At 44.2% G+C, this 26,473-nt stretch overlaps 5 protein-coding genes across 5 annotated transcripts; 1 reads left to right on the top strand and 4 right to left on the bottom strand.

Annotated features, from left to right (window-relative positions):
- Positions 1–1,167: 1,167 nt before the first annotated feature.
- LOC6542032 (retinoid-inducible serine carboxypeptidase) lies at positions 1,168–2,884 on the bottom strand. Its single transcript, XM_001968969.3, has 3 exons — positions 2,735–2,884; positions 1,639–2,550; positions 1,168–1,503 (listed from the first exon to the last, which is right to left on the bottom strand). Exons 1-3 carry the CDS (start codon positions 2,808–2,810, stop codon positions 1,208–1,210), a joined length of 1,284 nt encoding a protein of 427 aa, XP_001969005.1. The 5' UTR covers positions 2,811–2,884; the 3' UTR covers positions 1,168–1,207.
- Positions 2,885–3,230: 346 nt separating this feature from the next.
- Positions 3,231–4,710, bottom strand: LOC6542035 (retinoid-inducible serine carboxypeptidase). The gene is made up of 2 exons (XM_001968970.3): positions 3,713–4,710; positions 3,231–3,648 (listed from the first exon to the last, which is right to left on the bottom strand). The coding sequence occupies exons 1-2, from the start codon at positions 4,677–4,679 to the stop codon at positions 3,338–3,340; spliced, it is 1,278 nt and encodes a 425-aa protein (XP_001969006.1). The 5' UTR covers positions 4,680–4,710; the 3' UTR covers positions 3,231–3,337.
- A 7,817-nt stretch (positions 4,711–12,527) lies between these two features.
- LOC6543100 lies at positions 12,528–15,929 on the bottom strand (the record flags this gene model as incomplete). Its single annotated transcript, XM_026978474.1, has 5 exons — positions 12,528–13,169; positions 13,665–13,836; positions 13,899–14,155; positions 14,212–14,347; positions 15,618–15,929. Coding segments are annotated over 5 exons (1,023 nt in total), but the record flags the coding sequence as incomplete, so codon positions are not given.
- Positions 15,930–21,743: 5,814 nt separating this feature from the next.
- LOC113564061 (phenoloxidase-activating factor 2-like) lies at positions 21,744–22,406 on the bottom strand. The gene has a single exon (XM_026978476.1). It carries the CDS (start codon positions 22,404–22,406, stop codon positions 21,744–21,746), a length of 663 nt encoding a protein of 220 aa, XP_026834277.1.
- A 3,271-nt stretch (positions 22,407–25,677) lies between these two features.
- LOC6542056 lies at positions 25,678–26,353 on the top strand. Its single transcript, XM_001968972.3, has 2 exons — positions 25,678–25,800; positions 25,907–26,353. Exons 1-2 carry the CDS (start codon positions 25,728–25,730, stop codon positions 26,215–26,217), a joined length of 384 nt encoding a protein of 127 aa, XP_001969008.1. The 5' UTR covers positions 25,678–25,727; the 3' UTR covers positions 26,218–26,353.
- Positions 26,354–26,473: the final 120 nt, after the last annotated feature.

Raw genomic sequence — 26,473 nt, forward strand, 5'->3', positions numbered from 1 at the left:
TGGGAATGGGCGGGTGGTCTGGCAAATTAGATTTGCCTATAATTAATATGCACGATATGTGGCGTTAACTTGTGTGAAAATTACTCGGCACCCTGACGTGACAGAGCGCGGTTCGTGTGGAACGCGAGAACAAAGACCATGGACTCCAATTACAATCTATCTACCCGGCACTGGAGGTCCTGGCGCAGTTCGATTGCTATTTTCGCCCGTAAGTATTTCCTAATTAGTTGTTGATGACAAAGAGACGTGAGTGATTTCTGAGGAGGGGGCCTTTGCAAGGTGCCGCACAAAATCGAGCTGGGCCACTTAAATCAATTGTCAAATTGGGTTTGGTTAATATTCTGATGTCGCGCGACAAAGTGATTTCATTGAAATATTGCGTGGAATTATTTTAAGCGTCTTATTAATATTGGGTGTTTAATTGTATGTCATTAAAGTACTAAATTTGGCACAAAATACCGATATTTTTTAAAAGCCTTGTTTTTTCAGTCCAATGAATTGACAGACTTTGGGGATTTGTCAAAAGGTCCTGGATCGACGAATTTCCAGTTGCTGTCCCCGCTTGTTTTCCTCCATTCCGCCCAATTGAGGCGTTGCCGTAGACAAACTTTTAAGTTTTTAATTAATTTGTTTTTGCTGCGGTCCAGGCCGCCGCAACGCTGCTTTTTTAAACTTAACCTCCTCCGTCTGCTCATTTCTCCTTCGGTAGCTGGAGGAAAAAAAGGTTAAGTGGTTTCATTTGGCAAACATTTACCCAGACCCGAAACGGAAAGTTCCCCAGCCGCTCATCAATGCCCAAGTGTGTAAGACTTTTAATGGGCTTTTGTGTGGAAAATAAATTGATGCGGTGCACCTGTAAAGCGCTTCAACAATGAGCCTCCGCCTGAGCCAGACGAATGTCTGTCCGTGTGATGCGGCCAACCGCATCCCAGCCAGAAAGTTTGGAAGGGAAGGCAGTAGGGATTCAGTTAATTTTGAGTAAATTGTTAGAGAATTGTTTGCTGCTGCTGATGCCGCTCCTGGGCAACGGCCTTATGTGGGTGACTTGTGGCCTTGCCTCGAAATTATGGCATTTAATTACCAAGTGTTCTGAGATACTCACGGGTGGTACTGAAGGTGGTGATACTGAAGCTGAAGATGACTGAAATTCTCGAGTTAAAGCTATTGTTGCAAAAGCTCTGTAACTTTATTCCAAGGAACTTGTAGTCTACCCATAGCTGGTGAAGTATCTTAGGATGTACGCCATTGCCGTCGGGTTCTCCTGCTGCACCAGATGTCCCGCCCGAAAGACCCAGAACATACTAAGTCGTCCGCCGTGCTTTTCGTACCCCTCCAGCATCCCGTCGATCCGAATGGCGGTTCGGTTCGCCTTGGCATACTCCGAGCGGAGGCGCCACTTCAGTTGGCGGATCCAGCTAACGGTGCCGGGCGTTGCACAGAGTAGGTCCAGAATGCCCGAGTAAATGCCCACCTGTATGGGCGTCTCCTCGAGCAGCTTGGCCACTGAAAGGGAAACGTTAAGGGATCAAATCTCATTTTGCCCATGTAAGATAATGTACAAAAAATGTTCATTACATTTTAGAAATGAAATGTGAACTTAAAAATATTTGTTTTCAGCGCAAGCATAAAGTGAATTACCAATATGATTCGCAGGCTTAAAAATATCCTGACTGAGTCGCTCGAATACTGTAGAGTTCTGCTCCATCCACACGGGCATATCGGCCAGTCCCAGTGCCTTAGTCACGTTGGACCGCATGAAGTGGCTCATTTGCGGGTCCTCGCCGTACCGGTAGACCTCGTCCACGTGAACGCGCCGCTGGGTGTTGTAGATGAAGACGCCGCCCGCACTGGCGGAGATCTCATCCTGAACCTCGCTCGCCTTCATCAAGGCGCGTAACCACTTTCCGCCGTAAACAAGTGCTGCCAACTCGCCGGCCAAACGCGATATTCGACGATAGCCGTCATCATCCACAATGCCCGATTGGAGCAGAAAGGGGGCATAGGACAGAATGCTGTCCAGTGGGGAGGTCCAGGGATTGCCCACTACCACGGACTTCAGTTCGCATTTCAATCCGCCCCGCTTCCTTGCCAAGTGCAGTTCCAACGCGAATTCGGGAGCCATTTTTCCGCCATAGCTCTCGGAGAATATGTGCAGGGGCACCTTTCGAAAATCGGGATACTTCTGGAGAAACTGCTTCATCAACTGCACGAGATCGAGGGCTATCTGCCTATTGGTTCTGGCATACAGGCCGTGTTGCTCCACGTATGCGAATCCCGTGCCCACCGGACTGTCCACAAAAAGAACATTCACGTGGTCCACCCAACTGCTTTCCCGCTTCCTGCCCTCGATGTCGATGGGCCCTAACTGCTCGAAGACCCCGCTGCCGGTGGAGGCCACTCCGGGCCCCCCTTGCAGCCAGATTACCAGCGGCCTCTCAGTGAAGTCGGTCACATTGGCCGTGGTGTATAGAAGCCAGTAGAAGAGGTGAGCGCCCTCCCGCACTTTCACATAGTCCCATTCCTGCACTCCAGGTCCCAGACCAACGCGTCCTGCAACGATATAACCAACTCTTCTGGAGTACTCTTCTAAGAAATCGAGATTTACAGGGAATATGTCCATTTCGTAGATTATGGGAAACCACAACAATGCAACCTATTTTGCACGCCTATAATGTTGCACATACGAGTAAGTATTTTCACTTGGGTAATGAGTATTGGGGTACAATGTACACACCTTGCGCGCAGATCAGTGCCAAAAGAAAACACAGGGCACACGCCCATGTCTGATTTTTATTCCCATTGAGGTGCATGATCGCGATGATCACGAGTCAATGGAAAGGAAAGTAGAACTAAACTGCCTGCTCGGCGGGAAATGCGCGCTGATTTTGAGCTGTTTGCTTACTTTACTAGGAAATATGTACATTCTTCCAATAAACACTACAAATGGCTGTGATCACCGAAGTGGAAACCACCCTTTCTTTTCTAATTTAGGACTGTAAAGCGAGTATATGTTTGGATTCTAGAAATTCGCCCAAATTAAATCTCTGAACAGTTGTAAAACATTTGAAGAAATTCTGTGAGAGTGTGCTAAAGGTTTGTACCATATGAACTTGGTGGAAGTGCCTTGGTAGACCTCTAAACAAAATCGAACTTATATACGCTGCTTAGAGTAAACACTGACCCCCGCCGACAGACCCATCCACTATAAATACTAGCTCTGCACTTAAGGCTAAGACGTCAGCATAGAATACCGAAAGTGGGCATCTGGCATACGACGTCTGTATGGTAGCAATGTTTTATTCAATGTGTCTAATAATTTTGATAATAATAAAATCAATTATTTGGTGTAGTCGCTGTCATACTGAGTAACGGACTTGAGGACGTACTGCATGGCAACAGGATTATCTGAGGGCACCAGGTGGCCCGAGCGATTTATCCAGTACATGCCGAAGTTGCCTCCGACCTTTTCGTAACCCTGAAGAATGCCCTTGATAACGATGGCTGTGCGATTGGCCCGCAGATACTCGGACTTGTTGTTCCATGCCCAGTCCTTGATCACAGCCAAAGTGGCTGTGGTGGGCACTAGAATGTCCAGCTGGCCAGAATAAATGTTGATCTTAACGGAGGTCTCGTTCAGCAGGCGGGGTACTGAAATAAATGTTAAGGAGTACGTGAACATACTCAAAATGAGTGGCTAACACCAGTTACTCACTCGTATTAATTTCCGACTTAAGGCGATCTCCGTGCAGGCTAGCTAACACGTCCATAACCTGGGACGCAAAAATAGTGCCGTTGATCTGCAGGGCCTCACTCACATTTCTGTTCAGAAAGTCGATGAAATCACTTCCGTAGCCGTAGGTTCTGTCCTCTGCGGGATCCAGGTGGGTCTGCGTGTTGTACAGGTAGACCTCGCCAGTCAGCTCCTGCATGAGTTCATACCAGATGTGGTACTCATCAGTGGCCTTGTTGAACTCGTGTTTCTTGAGGGCACTTAAGATGCGTTCCTCCTGGGCATCGAGCAGCGTTACCCCATCCTCATCGATCAAGCCATTGACGAACATGTACTTGGAGTGCTCCCGGGAGATGTGCCGATTCGATATCCAGGGATTGCCGATGGTCACCGACTTGAGAATTCCGGGCTGCGCCAGTGCGCCGGCCTTCATGGCTGCATCCAGTCGGATGGCCAGGGCGGGGGCCATTTTACCGCCGTAACTCTCCGAGAAAATGTGGAGAGGGACATCCTTGAACTCCTTGTGCAACTTATAGAAGTGCAACATGAAGCTGATGAGGTCGTCGACGAGCTCCTCATTGTTGCTAACCAGCAGACTGGTGTTATCCGCATAGCTGAACCCCGATCCCACGGGATTGTCAATGAACAGCACGTTGACATGCTGTACCCAGTTCCCCTCCCGCGGCTCGCCATTCGTGTCCACGGGTCCTAGTTCCTGAAAGTTTCCAAGGGACGCGGAGGAGCCACCAGGTCCGCCCTGGAGCCACAGAACCAGCGGTCGATCAGTATAGCTGCTCACATTAGCAGTGGTGTAATATAGCCAGTAGAACATGTGCGCCCCTTCGCGGACGTCCACGTAGCCCCAGTCCTGCTCGCCAGGACCAAATCCTTTGCGGGCCTCGGAAATTCCGAACAGGAGACACACAATCGACAAGGCACCGCACCACATTCTCGATGGTAAGATGGGAAATCACTGGACTCTTCGCCATCGAAGTCGCGGCTATTTATCGGAGTGGAGAGCGTTTTAGGCCGCATGGAACATGACCATGAAAACTGTTAAAGTTCTCTTTGTATCCGATAAAGGTATGTTTATAAAAGTAAAATGGTTTTCTGTTCATACTGGGTGTAAGACAATCTAAAATGAACTGATAATTTACCAGTCTTATACTTATTAAATAAATAAGAAAGAACAAAGCAATATACTGAATGCAAAAGGAAGCTCAGCTAAAATTTGTCACGTCTACGATTTTGAAGATGTTTACATATTTTTCCGTTTTACGCAAAACACACTAACTGAATAGCGGGTATCTGATAGTCGAGCAACTCGGCTACAACGATCTGTTGTTTACTTATTAAATTAAGTACTATCCTCTCATTTGTTTACCATATCACGGCACGAGCATAATTTATTTAAGTTCACTTATAAACACCACTGCCTTTTATTTCTAGAATTTTTTACCCTTCTAAACAATTTATTACCTTTTTATGATTTTCATTTGCCGAAGACTGGATATTAAGTAAGACTGATTAAGTATACACTTTAAATTACATTAGCTGCCCGAAAGGTACATATTTATTTAAATGCTTTGCTAATATCCAAAGGCAATACTGGAGCAGCATTTTAATTTAGTTGTTCAAATTAAAAGACAGACCTATGCGAGGCTTTAAACTAACTTACAAATACTCTAACATAATTTAGGGCCTTTAGTTGTTTTTAAAATAGTGTAACATATTTTTGGGATGCTTTAATAAAAGATGCTTTAGTCTAAGCTTTTAAAATTCTCTGATTGCATTTGATCTACTTAATATACTGCAATTAAATGTTGACCAAATAAAAAAATATGAGTTATTACCAAAATCGCCCCCTCACCATTTACCATTATATTTCCAAGCAACTTGTCTGCATTTCATGTGCAACGTCGATGGTTTTATGTCGTAATTGTCAAAGTTAAAATTGCTTAATTTCAATTTCAACGCGTCTGAAACAATGGAAAAGTCCTGCGCCAAAAAAAGGTCGAAAGAAACCAACTGTCTGTAAGCCGGACAAGAGCAGTGGAAAATGAATCCGATTTCTGTTTTCTGTGGCTGCACCCGAAAAAGTAATTAACAAATGTTTGTTTGTCCCACGCAAGTCAAAAGCAGGACGACAAAAAAGCTTACGATGCAAGCAGCTCCTTCGTCCTCGGCCCGTTTCGACTGGTTTTGACAATGGTAAGTGGTTGGACCCGTCAGGGCCACCCACCAGCCAGGCCAAAACGAAAAGCTCCCAACCAAACGACCTGCACTACTGCAATTCTGACCCGGTTGCAGTGCAGTTTTAATGAGTGCGCCACCTGGCGGCGGCTGCTGTCATCAGGAGCCAGTTGACGCTGGGATGCGACCGCAAACGGAAATCAATTTGCCACGGGAGCAAAACCGAAATTGCCAGTTCAATGCGTTTTCGATTGTCCATTAAGCAGCTTCGGCAGCTCGCTTTTTGGCCGCTGCCAAAAGTCATTTTCAAGCAATTGGCCCGACTGGCAGAGCAATTCTGCAGATACGGATACGAAAGCCGAAAACGAGTTGGTTGGTATACCCTTGCAGAGGGTATAAACCGACGATTATACTGTATGGCTTTCAAAGAAACTGAGAAATTAATTGAAAGTAAGAACAAAGAAAGCATAGTTTCGTTGTCTTTAATCATTAAAACGTAATTTCTGATATTAAATCTTGTAACGTAAAAGTATCTTGCATTTATAAATACACTTAACACAATTTACTCACTTCTGGTGAACTTGTCACTTGGTTGTCAAAAGTTTTTTAATATCTAATTACATCAGCCTGCCGGAACTACCTTCCTGCTTTGTCTTAAGATACTGAAAACTGCGTATTCTGCGTAAATATAGTATTCGTTGGCCTGACTTATAAGAATCATAGCCAGAAGGATATAATCAAATTGCTAAATTTGTGTAATAATGATTTGAGATGACATTACCAAGCTCAAGACTTAAATCATTTTTACTTTCCATGAATTGGTGGAAATCCCAATTTTAACATGTGTCGATTTTTATGTACTTATTTCTTATTATGTAACTTAACAAATTCAGTACACTGCACTAGAGCAACACTTATACGCCAAATAATTTGCTCCTAGAGCTCCTGGCCCAGTTTTTGGCCCTATGGCAGTAGCTCAACAGGGAGCTGGGATGCAGATATGCATTCGAGTGCGAAATTGCAAGCGGGCAGTAATCTGTGGGATGAGTACCCCACTCACCCGTGTAGCGCACTGTGAAAAATGGCTGTTGCCAAAATCAGCACCACCCATTTGACGCAGGATTCCTACTCTGGCAGTCAAAGAGATCGGTTGTGTCGCGCGCATGCAAAAGTGATTTATTTTTTGCTTATCGGTGCATTCCCTTTTGTGCTCAAAATAGCACAAATCATTTATTTGGGCGCTGCTTTGAGCGGTGTCGGCAGTTTGACAAAAACAAAAAGTGCATCAGGTGAAGTGCATTCAAACGGTGCTTTCTGCCCTTCGGGCAAGTCATCTACCTCACCCCGCGCAGAACTGCACAAGAGGTAAACAAACTTTGCTTATCAGTAAAACCGAACTGTTTATGCTCTGTTCCGGACATTTGGGCCCGCAAATTATTTGCTGAATATTAAGACAATATAAAAACAATGAATGAAAACAGTTTCGATGACTCTCAGCTTATAAAGAAGCAGATTGATCATGAAAAAATGTTCTCAATAGCTGGAAAATTACCTAGTAAGATTAGAGACGAGTGCCGATCAGAAATTCAACGCATTACATGCAATAAGTCTCAAAGCAGTCCCACCACAACAACAGTGACATTTTCTAGTGCCAGTAGCAGCACCATATACACAATGGCAAATCCCACAATGAGCAGCATCTGTTCTGGTTCAAGTGTAGCAAACCAAGAATGTTCCCAATTGACCAGCCCCGACATTGCAGCAAAAAATCTAAGCGGTGCTGCCAGAAGATTACTGGATGATCAAAATCGGAAAGCAGGCAAGAGAAAAAATGCAAAGCCACTGTCCCCCATCCTTAAACCGAAAAGAGTGAGCAGTACCCAGGGCCCGCACTTGGTCCCCACAATTAACCAGAAGGCAAGCTCTAGTAACAGGTTTGCTATTCTCGACACGGACATCATTACTAATGAAGAAAACGGGGAAGACATGATGTCTGAGGATGCCGATGATGCTAGTGCCCGCATGGACGAATTTCAATCTGCAGAAAACAATACTGCCAATAAATCCCAGGAAACATCTAACGCCAACAATCAACTCAAAGATTTTAAAAAACCACCCCAAATTGTTGTTAATATTAGCAACTTAAATGACCTATTTGAGCTCATACAAGAAAAGGCAAGTCTAGATAACGTCGTAGTCAAAGCTAACCAAGGGGAAACAGTCAGAATATTTCCCAAAGACAGTGACACTTACAGAAAAATTGTTAGCTATATGGATGAAATTGGTATGCAGTTTCACACTTACCAAATGCTGACAGAAAAAGCACACAGAATTGTAGTAAGGGACTTACATCACAGCACACAAAACAAAGATATAACGGCCGATCTGAAATGTTTAGGCTATGAAGTACTTCACATTCACAACCCTAGTTCAAGGGTTAATAAAGATGAAAAACTCAATATTTTTTTCATTAACATTAAGCCCTGCCCTAATATTAATGAAATTTATCACGTGAAGACCCTTTGCCGACAGAAAATACGGATCGAAAGGATGCGAAAGTCTAGTGAAATTGCACAATGTCGACGTTGCCAGGAGTATGGCCATACAGCTAAATACTGCCGCAGACATCCAAATTGTGCCAGGTGTGGTGAAAATCACCAAACCACACAATGTACACGTCCTGTAGATGCTCTGCCCACATGCTATCACTGTTCTCACGATCACATGGCTAGTTATAAAGGTTGCCATAAGTACCAGGAGCTTCTCCGCAGATCTATGGGGCCTGCGAAGAAGGCGAATCACTTAAATAGGCAGAATCATGGGTTCAACCATAGAGATCAGCAACAGTTTCCTTCCGTGCAGATTAATCGCCGTAAGAGTACTAACCAGTCAACTGAAGATCAGCAACCAACACAACAACACCAAAATATGGTACAGCATCAACCATCTATAGGCCCTGGGGTAAATACAAAAGTATCCTATGCCACAGTAGCAAAAGAATACTCTAATACAACTCCCTCCAAGGATGGACCAGCTCAGCGACGTTTATATAACTTACAAACGCAACAGTTATCGCAGCAACAACGACTGAACACTCAGCAAAATAATTCACTTGACGTCCAAGCATTGTTACAACAGCAACAACAACAGTTCCAAGAATGGCAGCAGCAAATGCAACAACAACAACAACATCAGTTTCTTATGTGGTTGCAACAGCAGCAACAAGATCAGCAACATCACAGAAATCAAACCAATCAACGACTTGAAAAGCTCGAAAGAATGGTATTTGAAATAACCACCATGTTAAAGCAAGGAGCTGGGAATGAACATACCTACCAGCTTTCTAACAACGCTCCACACCCACAATGAATCCACTAAAGATTCTTATTTGGAATGCCAACGGCATTTCAAGAAAAGCTAAAGATATTGAGCTTTACGCGCACAATAATAGCGTGGACATTCTTCTTGTGACGGAACTTAGAATTAAAAGAGGGGATACTGTTAAGATATATGGTTATGCTTTCTATCCAGCATTTAGGCCATCGCAAAATAATAATAGCGTTGGTGGAGCAGCCGTGTTCGTTAGGACAACTCTTCGCCATTTCCCGCAAAGGGTCATAGAGACACGCAGCATACAAATGTCTACAGTAAAAGTAGCTACAGGACTGGGTGACGTGCAGTTCGGCGCCATTTACTGTCCTCCCAGTGTTAGTATCGACGAAAGACAATTTACTGACACAATACGCTCTTGCGGCCAACGGTATATGATTGGTGGCGACTGGAACGCCCGACACTGGCTTTGGGGCGACACCTACAATTCACCCCGGGGGCGTGAGCTAGCGGAAGCCATCTCTATCACTGGAGCTAAGATACTTGCAACTGGTTCGCCAACCAGGTATCCTTATGTACCCAGTCATACGCCTTCCTGCATTGACTTCGCGGTGCATCATGGTATACCAGATTCCCTAACAAGTATAACACAAAGTTGGGATCTGGACTCCGATCACTTGCCTTTGATCATCAGTATTGTGACAGATAGTACCCATGTGAATCCAAGTCCACGATTAGTCAACAAGCACACTGACCCGCTCGCTTTTAGTCAACAACTGGAGAGCATGATCCCGTTGAACATCACGCTAAATTCTGGTGAAGAAATTGAAATGGCTGTTGATCACCTTACGCAAAGTATTCACAGGGCTGCGACTGCATCTACGCCTTCTGTTCCTCGGACAGGCACCCCCTATGGAATATCCCTAACAAGAGAGGCTAGAGAGCTCCTGACACAGAAAAGGAGACTCAGAAGGCGAGCAATCCGATCTCAAGATCCCTGGGACCGCATCTTATGGAACCGTGCTGCAAAACAACTACGAAATGTGGTAAGAGACCTTCGAAGTATCTTTTTTGAGCAGAAGCTGGCTTCTATGGACTATACGGTGGATGCTGGGTATTCACTCTGGAAGTCCACCAAATCCCTCAAAAGACAACCGTTCAGACAGGTACCCATTAGATGCCCGGGAGGTGAACTTGCTAAAAACGAGGAGGAACAGGCCAATTCCTTTGCAAATCATTTGGAGACTAGGTTCACCCATTACCAATTCGCTACAATGGAGCAGAATCGAGAGACGCTTGACAGCCTAGAGATACCCCTACAAATGTCGCTACCAATTAAACCAATCAGGGTTGAGGAAATTGCCGAAGTCATTAAATCAATGCCAATAAAGAAGACTCCTGGCATCGACAATGTCTGTAATGCCACGTTAAAAGCGCTACCTCTCCGAGCCATCCTATACATGGCGAAAATATTTAATGCTATATTTAGGGTGCAGTCCTTCCCAAAGCAGTGGAAAATGGCAGCAATTCTCATGATACATAAGCCTGGGAAACCTGAAGAGGATCCGGAATCGTATCGGCCCATAAGTCTGCTGTCTTCGCTATCCAAGATATGGGAAAGGCTGATTGCCAACAGACTAGGTGACTTTATTAAGGAGCGCCGTATCCTCCCAGATCACCAGTTTGGATTTCGACAGGGACACAGCACTGTGGAGCAGGTTCACAGACTGGTTAAGCACATTATTCAGGCGTTTGACGACTTGGAATACTGCAATGCTGTATTTATTGACATGCAGCAAGCATTTGACAGAGTCTGGCATATCGGCCTACTCTGCAAAATAAAAAAGCTGCTTCCAGCACCATACTATGGAGTCCTGAAATCTTACCTGGAAGATAGGAAGTTCATGGTCAGGGTCAGAAGCACCTACTCAACCCCTTGCTACATGAGAGCTGGAGTTCCGCAGGGCAGCGTCCTCGGCCCGCTGCTCTACTCAATATTTACCGCGGATTTGCCTTGCCCAAATATGCACCATATGGAAGCTCCCAGGAAGGCCCTACTCGCCACTTACGCTGACGATATCGCACTGTTATACAGCTCCAGTTCTTGCACTGAGGCAGCACGTGGCCTCCAAGAGTATCTCAATACTTTGGCTGCATGGTGCAAAAGATGGAACTTAAAGGTAAATCCACATAAGACCATCAATCCTTGTTTCACCTTGAAGACTCTCATTAGGCGCACACCACCCATACAATTTGATGGCGTAACCCTAGAACAACCTCTGCAGGCTAAATACCTTGGGATCACCCTTGACAAACGGTTGACCTTTGGCCCACACTTAAAAGCTGCGGCACGGAGATGCGGTCAGAGAATGCAACAACTGCGATGGTTGATCAACAGAAGAAGCACCATGACACTTAGAGCCAAAAGGGCAGTATACGCCCACTGTATAGCCCCGATCTGGCTATATGGAGTGCAGATCTGGGGTATTGCTGCAAAATCGAACTATAAACGCATTGAGGTCTTGCAAAATCGTGCAATGCGTGCCATCACCAACTGCCCATACTATGTACGTAGCTCAACCCTTCATCGGGACCTTAATCTGCATACAGTGGAAGAACAGATCTCAAGGCACACAAGCAGATACAGTGATAGGCTTAAAAGACACCACAGCATGCTAGCAAGACGCCTACTCCCTGCCAGGCCTCTAAGAAGGCTTAAAAGAAAGGGCTTTGCCAAAACAATTGGACAGCTTTAAAGACCCCCTCGACGTTTGAGACTCTGTTGTTAGTCTTCCCACGATAAGTGAGAAGTTTGGTTATATTATTTATATGTTTAATTGCAATGTTATGGTACTAGTACTGCATGTACGGATTCGTCGCTTTATAATAATAAACATTTAAAAAAAAAAAAAAAAAAAAAACCCATTTGACGCTGGTTTTCATGTCATTCCGCCAATTGCGACTCCAAGTATCCATTCCAGAGCGTTGTTTTTGTCACGTGAAATACAAGTTTTCCATTTGCGGCTCGGCTTGAGAACTTGGTCCTTCGTACTCCCGTTTCAGCTGTTTTTTCCACACAAATGGAATAGGAAGGGTCTACCAAATAATATATAGTACAAAAGAAAGTATAATGTTGGGAATTTTGGCAACCACAACAAGTTATTATAATGTGGGTGAGTACAGACTAAGGATCTGAATGAAATAGGTACTTACCATCCCGAGCCTTAGAAGTGAAAAGAACAGCAACTAAGTGATCAAATAAAATCATCTTTATTTGGCTTCCATCAATACGCACACCTTCAACTTAAGATCACACTAAAGTTAAAGCTACGGCTAATCATTTTAGTTGTACAGACACAGACGAACAGAACAATGAATCTGCATAGAAACCACAATCTTAACAATAAATCGTCGAAAACCCAACGAAAGCAAACATTTAGAATCCTGCTTAGAGAGTAGATATATATATCTTGTATGCAGTATATATATATTCCTGTTGAGTATGCGAGGAAGTGCTCGATGCCTATTTACACTTTACTTAGGAATAGAGGAGTACGGGTCCTTGGAAATGCATTTGTCTTTACAGTTACGTACTTAACATAGATGTAGGTGTATGTGAATAGGTATATTCGGTATGCTGAGGACCCTTCACTGTTGATTTGCTAATCGATTCGCTAAATGTGGGTTCCGTTATTGCCGAGCCTGAGCAGGGTTTCCCATCCGTCTCAAGTCCCGCCTGAAGTCCATCTCTCCTGCCACTGGCCATCCTATCACCGCAGCGCCCTGCCGGAATGACGAATCTCCAACAGGTTCCGCAGCCAGTGCTCCCAGCTCTCCCAGGCGCCCAAAACCCAAAAACTTGGCCACAACAGCACAAACAGAATCGGATGCCAGGCAAATGGTCCGCAAGCCGCATCTGAAATAAAACAGAACAAAACAGATTGGCTTAGGCGGGGCTAGAGATTGAAATCCGCTTCGGAAAGGGCACTCGGTGGTGAAATTAATCTTTGAATTAATTGCTTCCAGCTTAGCGCAGAGCATTAATAAATCGCTGCCGGTCAGAGGGCCAAACACACAAGGATAATAAGGTGCTCGGTCCTTTTTCGCTAACTTTGATTTAATGCCCTACAGTTTATCACTGTAATGGCGGGCGTACAAATGTTTCCCCTGTGCATACATCTATGTTTGGCTGGCAAAAACAATCAGGGCCAGATCTGCATGCCCGCTTGGGTCAGTTGGCTCCTCATCTGTTTTCTGGCTAATTTTTACGGAGACAAAGCTCACCTATTTAGGACTGTACGCTTATCTTGTCTATTGATTATCTTGAAGGAGAAACAGAGATCCCAAATGTGTGTTTTTATTTTAACTCACATGTTTCATAATATTACTTGTATATTAGAAAAGTACTTACTTGAATGGATTAAGAACAGCTCGTTATGCTCATCTACATCCCCCGGCTGATCGAATGGATACATATTCATATCAGGGGATCTGCCGGAGGCCAGAAATCTGGGACGATCTTCCTCGATTAGTTTCTCGCTTTCCTGCGCGTAGATTTCGTGTATTCTTGCCGAGCATTTCAACTGTATAATGAAGGAATCGATCGTTTTGTAGGTTCCACAGATGCTGAGGTATGCCAACTCACCTTTAAGCGACTCTTGATGAAGTGGTGCACCGTGACCACGAATTTGATCTCCAACACCGCCGACTCCAGATGCTCGGCCACGTGCCGCTGAATGTCGTAGACGCGGAGGTAATTGGGTGGCACCTGGATGTCGTTGATCCACCAGGTGAGGTTCGCAGCCGGCTTGGAGTAATCCGAGGAGCAGTTCCCATTCACAACGTCCCCCAGGCGGTATCTTGAATGGATGCCGGTAATTATGGGTCGTTGGGTGGGCAATTCTGGGGCGGAACACGGTGGGTTAGTGAAAGGGTGGGAAAAACACCTGCTCACTTACCAACCACCTCCATGTCGGCGGCCACGATGGAGGTATCGAAGGTGGGTGCATCCGCGGACACTTCGCAGGCAAATTTTCCCGATATCGAGGTGGGAACATTTCGCAACAGAACGTGGCTGGCATTCGATTGGGCAGTCTGTGTAGTTAATTTGAAAAGCAGTAGATGAAGTTAAATCTTTGTTGGCTGTCAATGTACGTAGATAGCGAATGAATACTCAAACCGGAACAAATATTTTTTCTACACCCATTGTTCACACATATGTAAAGTAAATATTAATCATACATTTTAAAAATATTTCCTTTAGTAAATTAATTGTGCTCAGGTAAACAGCGCTTATAAAGCAACCACCAGCTATTTGCGTTCAGCTTTTACGTAAGTGAATACATAAGATAGGCGTAACCTTCGTTGCTGTCCATCGACAATATTTAAATATCATGTGGTTTTTGTACTTTTCCCCGTTTTAATATCGAAATGTCAGCTAAAGTCAACAATGAGAGCGCAGCAAATGGGAAGTCAAAATTGTTAATTAAAACTTTTTAACATGCATAAAACCAACATGGATGCACACACGAACATCGAAAACAGGTCGATTGTTTGCAATGCCCCTGCTGCAACTGCTGCAACTGCTGCTGTCGTTAATACTATCGGCAACATCGCAGCAGCAGCATCAACAACAACATCGCAACAGCAGCAGCAGCAGCAACAAAGAAGCCCATCAGCAGCACTTTGCCTTCAGTTATTTAAAGCAATTTACATTGGCAACTTTTTGCTTTCGTTGCTTTCGTTGCTTTGCCCCTCCTTGTCTGTCTTTCAGTTTCAATAAAGCACGTCATCATCATATCACAGCACTCAGTGTTGATAACTTGGCTATTTATAGCCGTTTAAGCATTTTAATCAGGGTACGCCAACCAAAAAAGAAAACCAAACGTGGGAAAACTCGAAATTAAAAAAATACTCTCTTGCTATTTTTATTCTTTAAAGTGAGTAAAGCCTTTTTTTTTATCAAGCTGGCTCAGTAATTTTTTAGTTTTCGATCAAAAAAACACTTTGTTATCTATATTTTTATAATTTGTAAAAATTTTGCAGTTCTTGATCCAATAATCGATCGCTGACTTACAGTGGTGGAAAAAATAATAGAAACACAATGGTAATCATTGATTTTAAATTTTGTGCTCAGAACGAAAGTAATATTTTTTAATCTTTATTTTTTTAAATTTATATATAAGTATATTTCACAATAAGGAATCTGGTATATAAGGTATCTGGGTATCTGGTTCACATATTATTAAAAATTTTGCACTTATATGACAACATAACGACCCGACTTTTTGCCTCTAAATAGATAACAAAAACTCTAGCATTCTAAAATGGCCTTTAGCCACTTGGTTGTCATCTCCGCACTCACCTCGACATCGATTTCGTTCGCTTTGGTGAATATCTTCCAGGCCGGATTCTCCTTGGGCGTATAGCGGTAGAACTCCCGTCTGCCCCGATACCATTTCACCGTGTACAGCGTGTCGTTCTCGATGTCATAATTGCAGATTAAGAGCGCATTATCGCCACGCTTAACGGCGGACGGTATGCGAACGTTGACGTTCCGCAGCCCCACAGTGAGCCCTGGAAAAAGAGGACGGGAGTGCTGTAATGAGTTGTTGCCGTGGAATCGCAGTGCGCTGAACGGCGGACTGTTAGCCCGGAGAGGCTTAAATATGACAAGTTATTGTGGCTTAATTATGATCCCCCAGAGGATTACACGGGATTCCACGCGAACGACAGTAACTTAAACTGCTACCCACCAAGTAAATCATGGAAAATAAGCTCAAAAATAAACAAACTTTAAGCATTTATACAGAACTCACACTTTTCGCACCTTCACAGCTAGGAAATTATTGTTAAATCCTAAGGCGTAAGGAAAATAAACATCTGTTAAAAAAATACTGCGGAGCAATATAAATAAAACCCTATTACTCAGTTTGACACGCTATATTTTAGACTTACATTTGTTATAATAACTAACCCATAAATAGCCGGCTGACTTGTTATAATTTTTTACTACAATTTTTATTTTTTAATTAGTTTCTTGCTTGAAGTTTATACTGATTTGTTGCGCAGTGTACCGCACCTCTGCTGCGTAGAATAAAAAGTAGGTCACCGTCCATAAAACCCCCGAAAAAGGCCGAAACTGAAAAAAACCTCCATTATACGAATAGCCGGCGTGCGTGAAAGAGACAACCATAAGAGTCGCCCTCAAAAAGTTTATTATAAAATACAATTGTGCGATCAGCAGTTGGAGCGTGTGCCTCAAGCTGTTCGCCTGTTCGAAAATATAAAAAGCTTCCTAGAAAATTTAAAACCGAAAGTGAATGCTTCAGAAGGGGCTGACCCTCCGCAAGAGAGCCGTAAATCATAAAGAGGCACAGTTTTTTATATTTTTTTATTCAACAACCATCGATGACGTGCTAGTCAAGTCTGCCATATAGGAAATCGAGTTGGGGCAGGCGACCAGGTGCCCAGAGACTTTAGGTGGAGCCCCCTGTCAAAGGTTGCTGGGCAGCTCGCCGAGTTCACTGACCTCCGCTCCGGGAAAGAAGCTAAGATTTTGTATCTGTGAGCGCACTATACAGATGAGCAGATGACAGCTAGTTTATGGGTGCGTATCTGGAGGTTGGGTATCTCAAGTGGGGGTTTGTTCTCTTTGTTGGTGGCAGCCTTTGAGTCCATTATCTAAATGAATACATCACTTGCTATATTTGCAAGGGAGTTTGGATGGTAATTTGTGTAGTTAGGGGAGTGGAATGAATAAAATAAATACTTTTCTAAGGTAAATAGCTTATACTGCATAATTTGTTGCCCAAATTACTAGAATATTTATTAGTTATTTCTGTTTAGGCGGCAGAATAATATGCTCAGCATACGCAATCATCCAGGACTTGCTTGTATCTGACCTAGGATCCACCACATCTATTTATATATTGTTAGTGCGAAATGGGAAAAAAGAAACAGTAACCGGTTTCTAGGGGCCCAATGTGGGGGGGTCTGTTTAAACAATTGCTGGTCCCCAGTTGGCAACTCAGCTCGTCGTCGACTGTTCGCGGTTCGTTTCTGGTTAACCTTGAATGCTAATTGTTGTTTCACGTTGATTTTAATGGCACTGGCTGCGTACGGAGCGCGTTGTCGTTTCGTTTTGTTGTTTTCATATCAGCATAAAAATTTCATGCTGCCCCGTCTGCTTGGCAGCTGCTTTTTTCCAGCGCTGAACGCCGGATCGAAATAGTACGAAAAAACTAATCTCATCCATATTGCCGGCTTTTCTAGCCGGCCACCGTTTGTTGGCCAGCACAAATTTGCGTAAACAGAGCACTATTTGTTTTGCCGAATGGAGAGAAGGGTACCTTTTGGTCCGGGGAACTGTGAGCGAACGACCATAGAAAGACTATTTAGAAACCGTTGCTGTTCTATTTTGGCCAGGCCAACAGAAGAGGGCCAGCAACGCTGCTGCCAACTTGGCGGCGCACGTATTTAACTTAAGGAAACCTTGGGCTCGTCGTCTCGATCGAACTGGAAAACCTTGGAAAACCAGAAGCGGGCATCAGCATGAAAAAAACATAACAATAACAATATGCTATGGATCAGCAAGGAGTCCTCCAAGGGGCACGATAATGGATAAGATAGAGTAGGTAATCATAATAAATAATAATAAGTATTGAGCTTGGTGTGCCGACACGTAGCAGTAATTATGAACTATGAATAGTAAAGCAGCTTTCCTAATCTGCCCGAAATTCTAATTTGAAATTCATAGAGGTGGTGTCTTTATCGCCGAGACATCTCCCAATAGTGAACAGAAAATGCTTAGCTAAAAATTATCAAAAATAACACGGTGCAAATTACTTAATCGGCTGCAGCATCACAATTGTTCCCTAAGCTGTTCAGCTCATTGTTATCCTGGCGTACGTTTTCATTGTATCTTTAAGTACTTGCAAAGAAAGTCCATCTTGCAGATTATTTTTCCTGGTATCAAAAGCAATATTCGCAGTCTAAAAGGCCACGTTGCTTGCATCTGATTTCACGAAATCCCTCCACTCGTTTTGCCACTTGAGTGCTGCATTAAAACCAGCATTACGAGCGACCTGCTCTGGACGTCGCTTACATCAACCCCACCCAGTTCACAATCATTGTTTAAGTTTTGACACAAATAAATAAAACAAAACACAACGAAACAAGCCAAAAGGCAGCGACTGGAAAACGAGGCCACCACCAGCAAACAGCCAACTGGAACTGAAGTGCGAGCATCTTGGCATTATGTTGGCCTGTTACTCGCTGCCCCTATATTATCGATCATGATTTGAAAGCGAAAGTGAAGGCGGTGGTGGCGATGAGCGCAACAAACCCATCCACGCCGCACAGTGTCATATCGATGCTTTGATAAAGCGTTACTATGTTTCAATCTCATTTGCATTTCTCATTTCATTTCATTTGCGAAAAAATAATAAAACAGCAACACAAGAAGTACGAATATAATATAATATATAATATATAGATATAAATACGTTTGCTATGGTTGGTTATAGTTAATTAGCTGATTTAGCGTGATTTTTTAAAATGTAAATGCAGATCCAAATAAAAATGTAAATGTTCGGTCAAAATTGAAAAAAGGTAATGTCTTATATTTCAATAGACAATTCGTGGCGATCCCAAATTTAAACTTTTAATGCGCACATTGGGCGTGAATGTTTTTCTTGTTGTTTGAGTCCACTGTGCAAGGCAGATACAGATACATTCGCAGATACAAACGCAGTGTGGACTCAGATACGTTTCGTTGACTGGCGCTGTCTGCTCGCCTGGTCGTCGAGCAAAGCCGGCTATCGATTTCTACATAAAAAACGAAAGTGAATCCCATCCGGACGGCTGCGCGTTGGATGCTCTTCGCTGACCCACTTTTTTGGGCGCGTTCGCTGACCCCGGATGGCCCAAGGCTCGGCGCTTCAAGTTGAGTGGCCGCCAACGGTGTCACGTTCAGGGCCCGTCCCTGACCCACCGAGAGCCCCACCAGCACCACCAGCAGCACCACCGAAACCACTGGCAAACCGATACCACCGATCGACGATTGAAAGAAAAATCAGTCGCCTGTTGCGCCAACCAGGCGATCAGAAAACTCAGCGCGTGGCGCTCTAGAAGTGGTGCTTTCTTTTTCGGCGGGTCAACGAACCCGGGCTCCAAATTTCGGAGATCGTTGACCGCCCCGCTGGTGGTGGTGGGTGAGTGAGAGAGACGGCTGTCGGCGGTGCGAGAGAAACAGCGCGCGAGCAACAAATAAGTCCAAGAGAGAGAGGGTGAGTGGAATTGGAAAGAGAGCGGGAGGCAAGTGGCTCGTGTTCAGCGGCAGCGAAAACGCTGACACACTTACACTTACACTTTGATTCCCTCAGCAATCAGTGTTACAGTACGCCCTACATAGGGAAAAAAGTCTCACTTTCTCAACACATGAAAAATAATATTTTTGTATTTTTTTATTTAAAACAAATTTCTTTTAATGCAAGTTAAAAAAGTGGGAAGAAAATTGTAACTTTGAGTCAATAATTGGTAAATAGAACTTGCTTAGTTTGTATATTTAGGATCTGTAATATTTAATTTTGTATATTTTGTTATTCCGCGCCGTGAAAATGAGTTCCCAAGAATGGTGCTCACCATATCGAAGTTTTCTTGTAGCTATGTAGCATGGTGGCAACAGTGAACTTTGTATTATATTTACGGAGCAACAAATTGTTACGCAGACGGGCAAAATGCACGACTCATTAATTTGTAGTTTTCCATAGAAAACGGCCGAAAAAAGCAAGAACCACGCTGGAAATGTTTATAAACTTTAATGATCGCCTACCCCTCACGCGAAAAAACATTATTTTTTTGTTAAATACGAAATTATAAACTTTTCATACCAAGCGCCCAGAAACCGTTTGAAAGCCGTTTGTCGAGTGCATCTCGCACGCTCCACTCGAGTGGATAAGTGCCAAGGTTGAATTTGACTTGTGTAACAGAGCTATGGAGCGAGGGGCGGCAGGGGGGGCAGAGACCCCGCTCATGAGCTATGACACACAGCTGGTAAGAGATCGAGAATGATGTCGGCACTAGCCCTAGAATTCCCAAGTCCCGAGTCCGCCGTGCAACAGCTTCAGATACATTTCATATCCGGGGAGCCTGGGAGTCCGCTCTTCCACGCTGACCATTTATCCAAAATCCCAGGCGTTCAGTGATCTGGTGGAAGTACTTACGCTTTGGATAAATGTGATTTTTACTGTGCACTGTGCACTCGGAGAAAACAGCTACGAGGCACTTAGGTAAAAATAAGGGGAGTGAAAGGTTAGCTTTAAAGCAACGGCCTAGTATTTTTGTTCTCTTATAAGAAACAACTAAGAAATGTCATAACTCCATACCAATAATGCATGTATAAGCCTTAAATGAACTACTTATAAAGAGTATTGTATATAATTTCTCGAGCACCTTCAAGCTTTTGTACGATCATTGCCACAGTTTTTTTCAGTGCTCTTATGTTAGACAAATTAGTCTAAAGCTTTGTGAGAGTGCCAATAAGCAAATTAGCCCAGTGCCAGACCCCCATTAGTATAATAAGCAAACAAATGAATACAAATGCATATATACGTACATACGTTTCTATACACGTGTGCACACACTCGTTATCTGAACACAAACCCACATCTGTGTGCACACATATAGGAACGAGCGTAGTCGGTGGTGTGCGTGTGTGGACTCAGTCATATTGCCACTTATCGGTGGGCAGACATCGCCATGCTTTTGAACGCTGCTCGCCTATTCGAATTAGTACAAAATAATACCGTATTTCCTAGAAGCTTACGGATTCACCGTTACGCCGTAGTCTGCCAGTGGATGTGAGGGGGACGGCAGCCAGCGAGGAGTGCAACAACAAAAGGGCAATTTAGTACGCTTGCACATATGTATAACGCATACGCCCCGTTGCCTCGATCGCAAACAAGTGGCGGTCGCCCCTGGGTGTGAATGGTTTTATTTTGTTTATATCAAAATTTAACAACAATTCGGATGGAAAAGTTTAAAACATTTTAAATAGTTTGCTAATAGAACAGGCGACCAGCACATCGAAATAGCTTTCAGTTGCGCCGAAAAGCAAAAAGGCACCCGGTCGGTCAACGAATTGAATTTCACATTCTCGTCGCTGTTTCGCTTTTTTTTCAGTAAAAGTTATGCGTCATCAGTTCCGTGAACTCAGCAAAAGCTGGTATACATGTTTGTATGTGGCGTGATAAGCGTGCGATTGTGGATCGAACGTCACCAGCCGCTAACTTTGCCATTCAAGAATTGATGGTTTATTAATTATTTTCAGTGACTGTTTTTAAGAAACTGTTTCTCTGTTTAGGAATTGATGGTTGATTTAATAATTATTTTCAGTGACTAACTTACTTATGACTGTTTTTAGGCAAAGGTTTGATGTGACGTCGCTTCCAGAGGTTGTACTGTGTACAAGATAGCATGGAAACATATTTTATAGAGTAAAGTTTCTTAAGGCAAATTCATTTTGGATCCATGGCACATACGGGGAAATATTAACAAATATAGCGGGTCGGGTATCTGGTTGCCAGTCCTTGTCCGATAATGCGACTCCGACCAGGACGCTTCGCCCGACGTAACAAAAAAGTCCTCCTCCCAGGTTGTGGGGGCTAAACTCGTTGGACACATCAGCTCCGCAAAGAACATTCGTATCTGAATGCGATTCTGGTGGCAGTGCAGCGCGGCAGTCCTCGGGGGTCATGACGGCGTAGTTCCTGAACCACAGGATATCCGATTGGCTGTCTGATTGGTTGGCCGAGAAGGAACTGGGGGCGGGTTGTCCCCAGCCAATGGTCCGGCAGAAGTCCTCGATAAAAACGGACTCCTGAAGAGGCAGGCAGATGGGAGAAATATGCGTGCCAAAGAACGGTGCATCCAAGAAGATGAGGGCCAGCTGCTCGTGGATCAGGATGTCACTGACCGAACGGCTGTGGTGCGGTTTCTTCTCCACCGTTCTCAGTCGATCCCAGTCGCCAGCCTCCACAGAAATTGTATCCTGCGGCGCGTTCTCAAATAGATTCGCGGCAGTGATCACTACATCCTTTCGAATCAAAGTGGCTGCGGCTACATATATCCCATCGGCATAGATAGCCGCCATCCAGGGACTATCACCGACTTGTGTTTGGTAGGTTTTGTTGGTGGGAAAAGTCTGCTGGCCAATGGAACGCACCCCGCACGTTTTTAACCCACTCAGATTCAGGAATTTGTCCTAAGTAAATGGGTCAACACATTTGTTTTCATTTCTTTAGATCTCCAATTTTTAACAAGGATTTTGATTTTGAAAAATTTGCGAAACTTGGCGTCTTTCGTGCTTACTTTTTTTTCTGGTCCTGAAGTGGTTCGCTCTTCAAGATGTGCAGGTGCTCCGAGGCCCAGGGCGTCAACATCGTCATTTTCATTTTCTTCTTGTGGCAAAGCAAACGCACACATGGCAAAAGTTGAAATTAAAATCCACCTAAGCATTTCTGGATACAATAGGGTTCTCATGATCAGAGGCTGAGAATTTTTAGATAGCTTTTTCGAACTGTGCCAGTCGGAGGCTACCAGCAAACTGAGTTAAATTGTGCGAGTTTGGAGAAACGCACAATCAGGTTCTTACACAGCTTTTGTGCATCCGTCCACTAGATGCAATTTAATATCAACTGAACTGGGGAGGTTACTCGCTCTGTGGAAGAAAATCCATGAATTTGGTTTCACAAAATCCGAACACATACTCGAAAGTATCTCGTTTATGTGCGTCTGAAAAAATGGCGTTTGGCTATAACCAAAACCACATAATTCTATGAAATTGTGTGATTATACCCTTGCAGAGGGTTAGATGGTTTCAGTCAGCAGCTCGCAACGCACTAAAGGATTTATTCGCAAGGGTATATCAGCAGCGGCTTGCCGAAGCTCGCGAGATTTCTTGTTTTTCTTATATGCATATTAACCCAGATGAAAACCGCGTAAAACAAGTTTAAAGTTCTACTCTATTACATTGAATTGGTAGATGCAGCCAGTTTTTCTGGTTAAAATGAAGCACATTGACCGAATAAGTTGGTTGACAGTCGCTCCTGGCATCTCAACTCTGCAAAAATCACGTGTAAGCCGAACGCGCCTGCAGCTCGAAGTGGACGAAGGTGAGACACCTCCGTCAGTTGCCCTCGACCTCGTCTTCGTCCTCATCCGCCAGCCTGTCCTCGTGTCCTCGTCATCCGCATTGCTCGAGGGCTACTTTACACGGTGTCAAGCCGGTTGGTCCTGCTGCCTGTTGCACTTTTTGCACATAATCACGTCACATAAACGGACGACAGCCCAGGATATGAACAACAAGCTGCCGCTCCCTTTCATCCTGGCGACATGTGACGCTTGGCTTTAGATGCTCGCAAACAAAAAAAAATAAAATAAAAATAAAAAGAAGCGGGTAAAAATAAAAATGAAAGCAAGGGGAAACGGGGCCAGGAGTCCTGGGACCTTCCAACTTATTTCCCGTCAGCCTGCTCCTTTCTCGCCGGGCTTTTCACTTTATGTTTATGTTGTGTGTTGTGGGCTGTGACGTTGGCCACTGACACTTTGCTCCTGCCGCTGCTCTTCCTTTAGCTTTTCCGGATCCTGTCGCCTGTCTCGTACTTTTCACAAGCGGATGCGACCGGGACACCTGGACACCTGGACAAGCCGGGTGTTAAAATAACAGGCACCGAACATATTGACTTTTAAAATAAGCATTATGGCGGTAAATTTTTATGAAGCCCCTCCCTGTCACTCCTGCTCGGATCCCTGGGATCCTTGGGATCCTGCCGCTGTGTGCGCCGGACAGCTGAGTGATTTATATATATTGTTTAATATTATTACAGCTGGCAGGTGGCCATTCGAACCCGCTTTCGTCTGGGCCCCGTTCCGGCCGACGGATGTGCAAAATGCGAAAAATTGAGCACATTACAAGCTCGGACTCCGACTCCGACTCCGACTCCTTATCCGTATCTGTGTCCATGTCCATGTCCATGTCCGTGTCCAGATCCTTGTCCATGTCCACGTGTGGTCGGCAATAATTGTTAAAGTGTGCGGTTGGCTGGGACAGGATGCGGGGCGAATGATGAAGTGATGGCCTTTCGAATTGAAGCCCGGAAGCGTGGAAGTTTTCTTGCCGCCTGCCAAGCTCGAGAGGATTGCGCTCGTAAGCTTTGAGAGCAGTTAATGGTAATTGCAATTATCCAGCGAGCCTTATTGGTTAATGAACGAGCACAGGCTTAATGTCCTTGGGCTGGGCGGATGATAATGCTCCCGGCAATTGCCCATCGGCGGCTGAGTGCCTTCATCTAAGATGAATATCGAAGCGCACAGATAGCCGTCTTTAAAAGTCCCGATTAAAAGATACTCAATGTTTGCGCAGCAAAGAGATGGTGAGTTATATGGAAAAAATTATAAAATAATTCATATATTGAAAGCGTTAATCCTATAAAATAAAATGAAGGGTTTAAGCGGCAACTTGCTCCTAAAAAACTGCAGTATTGTGTTGCACGGAGCAGGGAGGAAAATCAATTAATAAATAAATAAATGCGACAACAATTATATTCCATTTTGCGATACGCCCGCGTCGCTCGGCCGCCCAATTGATTGCATTTTAAATGTGTTTGTTCAGCAGCAGGGGCACATTTTGCATTCGGCCAAAATGTATGCCGCATTTAATGCAGCATTTTTTTGCTCTCAGCTTTCCAGCAAGTGAAACTTTTTCAAACGCAAAACTGCTGTATGTTTGCGCGTGTCCTGGCAGATCATTTTGGTAATTATCGTCTGCAAAAAACGTTTCTGTGAAGAGGGCTTAACCATCAGTTCGAGTTGTGTAACCGAAATGACGGTTTAATGTTGTAAGAGGATTAATAATACGTTTCAGAAATTAAAAGTGGTAAATAAAGCGGCGGAAAATTATACAGGTTACTAGCAAAAGGACTTAAATAGCTAAATTAGGTGCATTTTGTCACTTTTAAAATACATTAAACGGTGTTCAAGCTTTCACAACGCTGATTATTAAAATTGGCCACAAACATCAGTATGACATCTTTATTTAGAGACTTGGGGACTTGTAACTGATGATTTGTTACAAATTGAGCTTGTTCTTTCTTAATTTAAGATATCCTGAATTTGACTTAAATATGGCCCACCTCCATGTCCATAATTGCCTAATTTCACTCGACTTTAAATTGGTTTCGCACATGTTGGCTCGAGTCAATAGATTTAATGACATTACACTGGCGATTTCAAAGCGAATCGAAAGCCGCACCGCCAACCAACCACAAAGTGCAATTGAGGCCTCGTGGTGGCTGCTCGGGGGTTTTGGTGGGTGGCGGTAAGTATTGTAATGTAGAAGTGGTGGGGTGAGCCATTTCAAAGGAGTAGGCTCCGCTTTTCCGCTCGGTCCTCGGCTTGAAACTCAGCTCGAAAAATGAAATTGAAGTATCAGAAGAAACACCAGCCGCTCGACCCAGTTAAACAAGCACTTCGAAAATTTGCACGTGGTGAGTAATTGCACAAACATGGGGCATTTTCACATGCATACACATATTAGGAAATGCTTTCAAGGTTAAGCGGATTGGCTGCTAATGCTCAACCTTTCACCAACAGTACTTGGCAAGGCCCTTCTATACCTCGGCACGCCGCCCCTGTGCCCCATCCACCAGTCCAGTGCGTTGGACCTACTGCACTGCCACTATCTCTGCGTCGGCGTCTGTCCCATCTGCGTCCTGAGTTGCTTTCCAGGAGGCGGGACATCATGTTCGAGTCCGTATTCTTCGTGCTGCGGCAATTCTACAACTTCGTCTGCCCCATGCAAATCTTCTACGAAATCGAGGAGGCCGAACAAGGAGGCCAGCAAGAGGAGTGGGATATTTGGAGGGAACTTTGAGACTCGACGGCATGACAACCAAACCAATTGATTAATGGCTGGCTGGGCGGAAACTGTAGGCAATAAAGAGATCTCTCGCTTTCCCGGTAACCCAACTCCGATTCGCACATAATTTTCACATAAATTGTCAAATGTTTAAAGCCTGAGCAACAGTCAAGGTAACCTAAGCCTGCGGATTAAACTTATTGCTTCTACCGTTTGGGCTTGCAGTGGTGGGGGCGATAATGGTGTCTGTTATCAGGCATCATTGAGTGTCATTGAAACGCCAGTAATTGCGTATTAAAATT

This window comes from Drosophila erecta, unplaced genomic scaffold, assembly GCF_003286155.1.
Source record: "Drosophila erecta strain 14021-0224.00,06,07 unplaced genomic scaffold, DereRS2 tig00000055-arrow-pilon, whole genome shotgun sequence".
NCBI lineage: Eukaryota > Metazoa > Arthropoda > Insecta > Diptera > Drosophilidae > Drosophila > Drosophila erecta.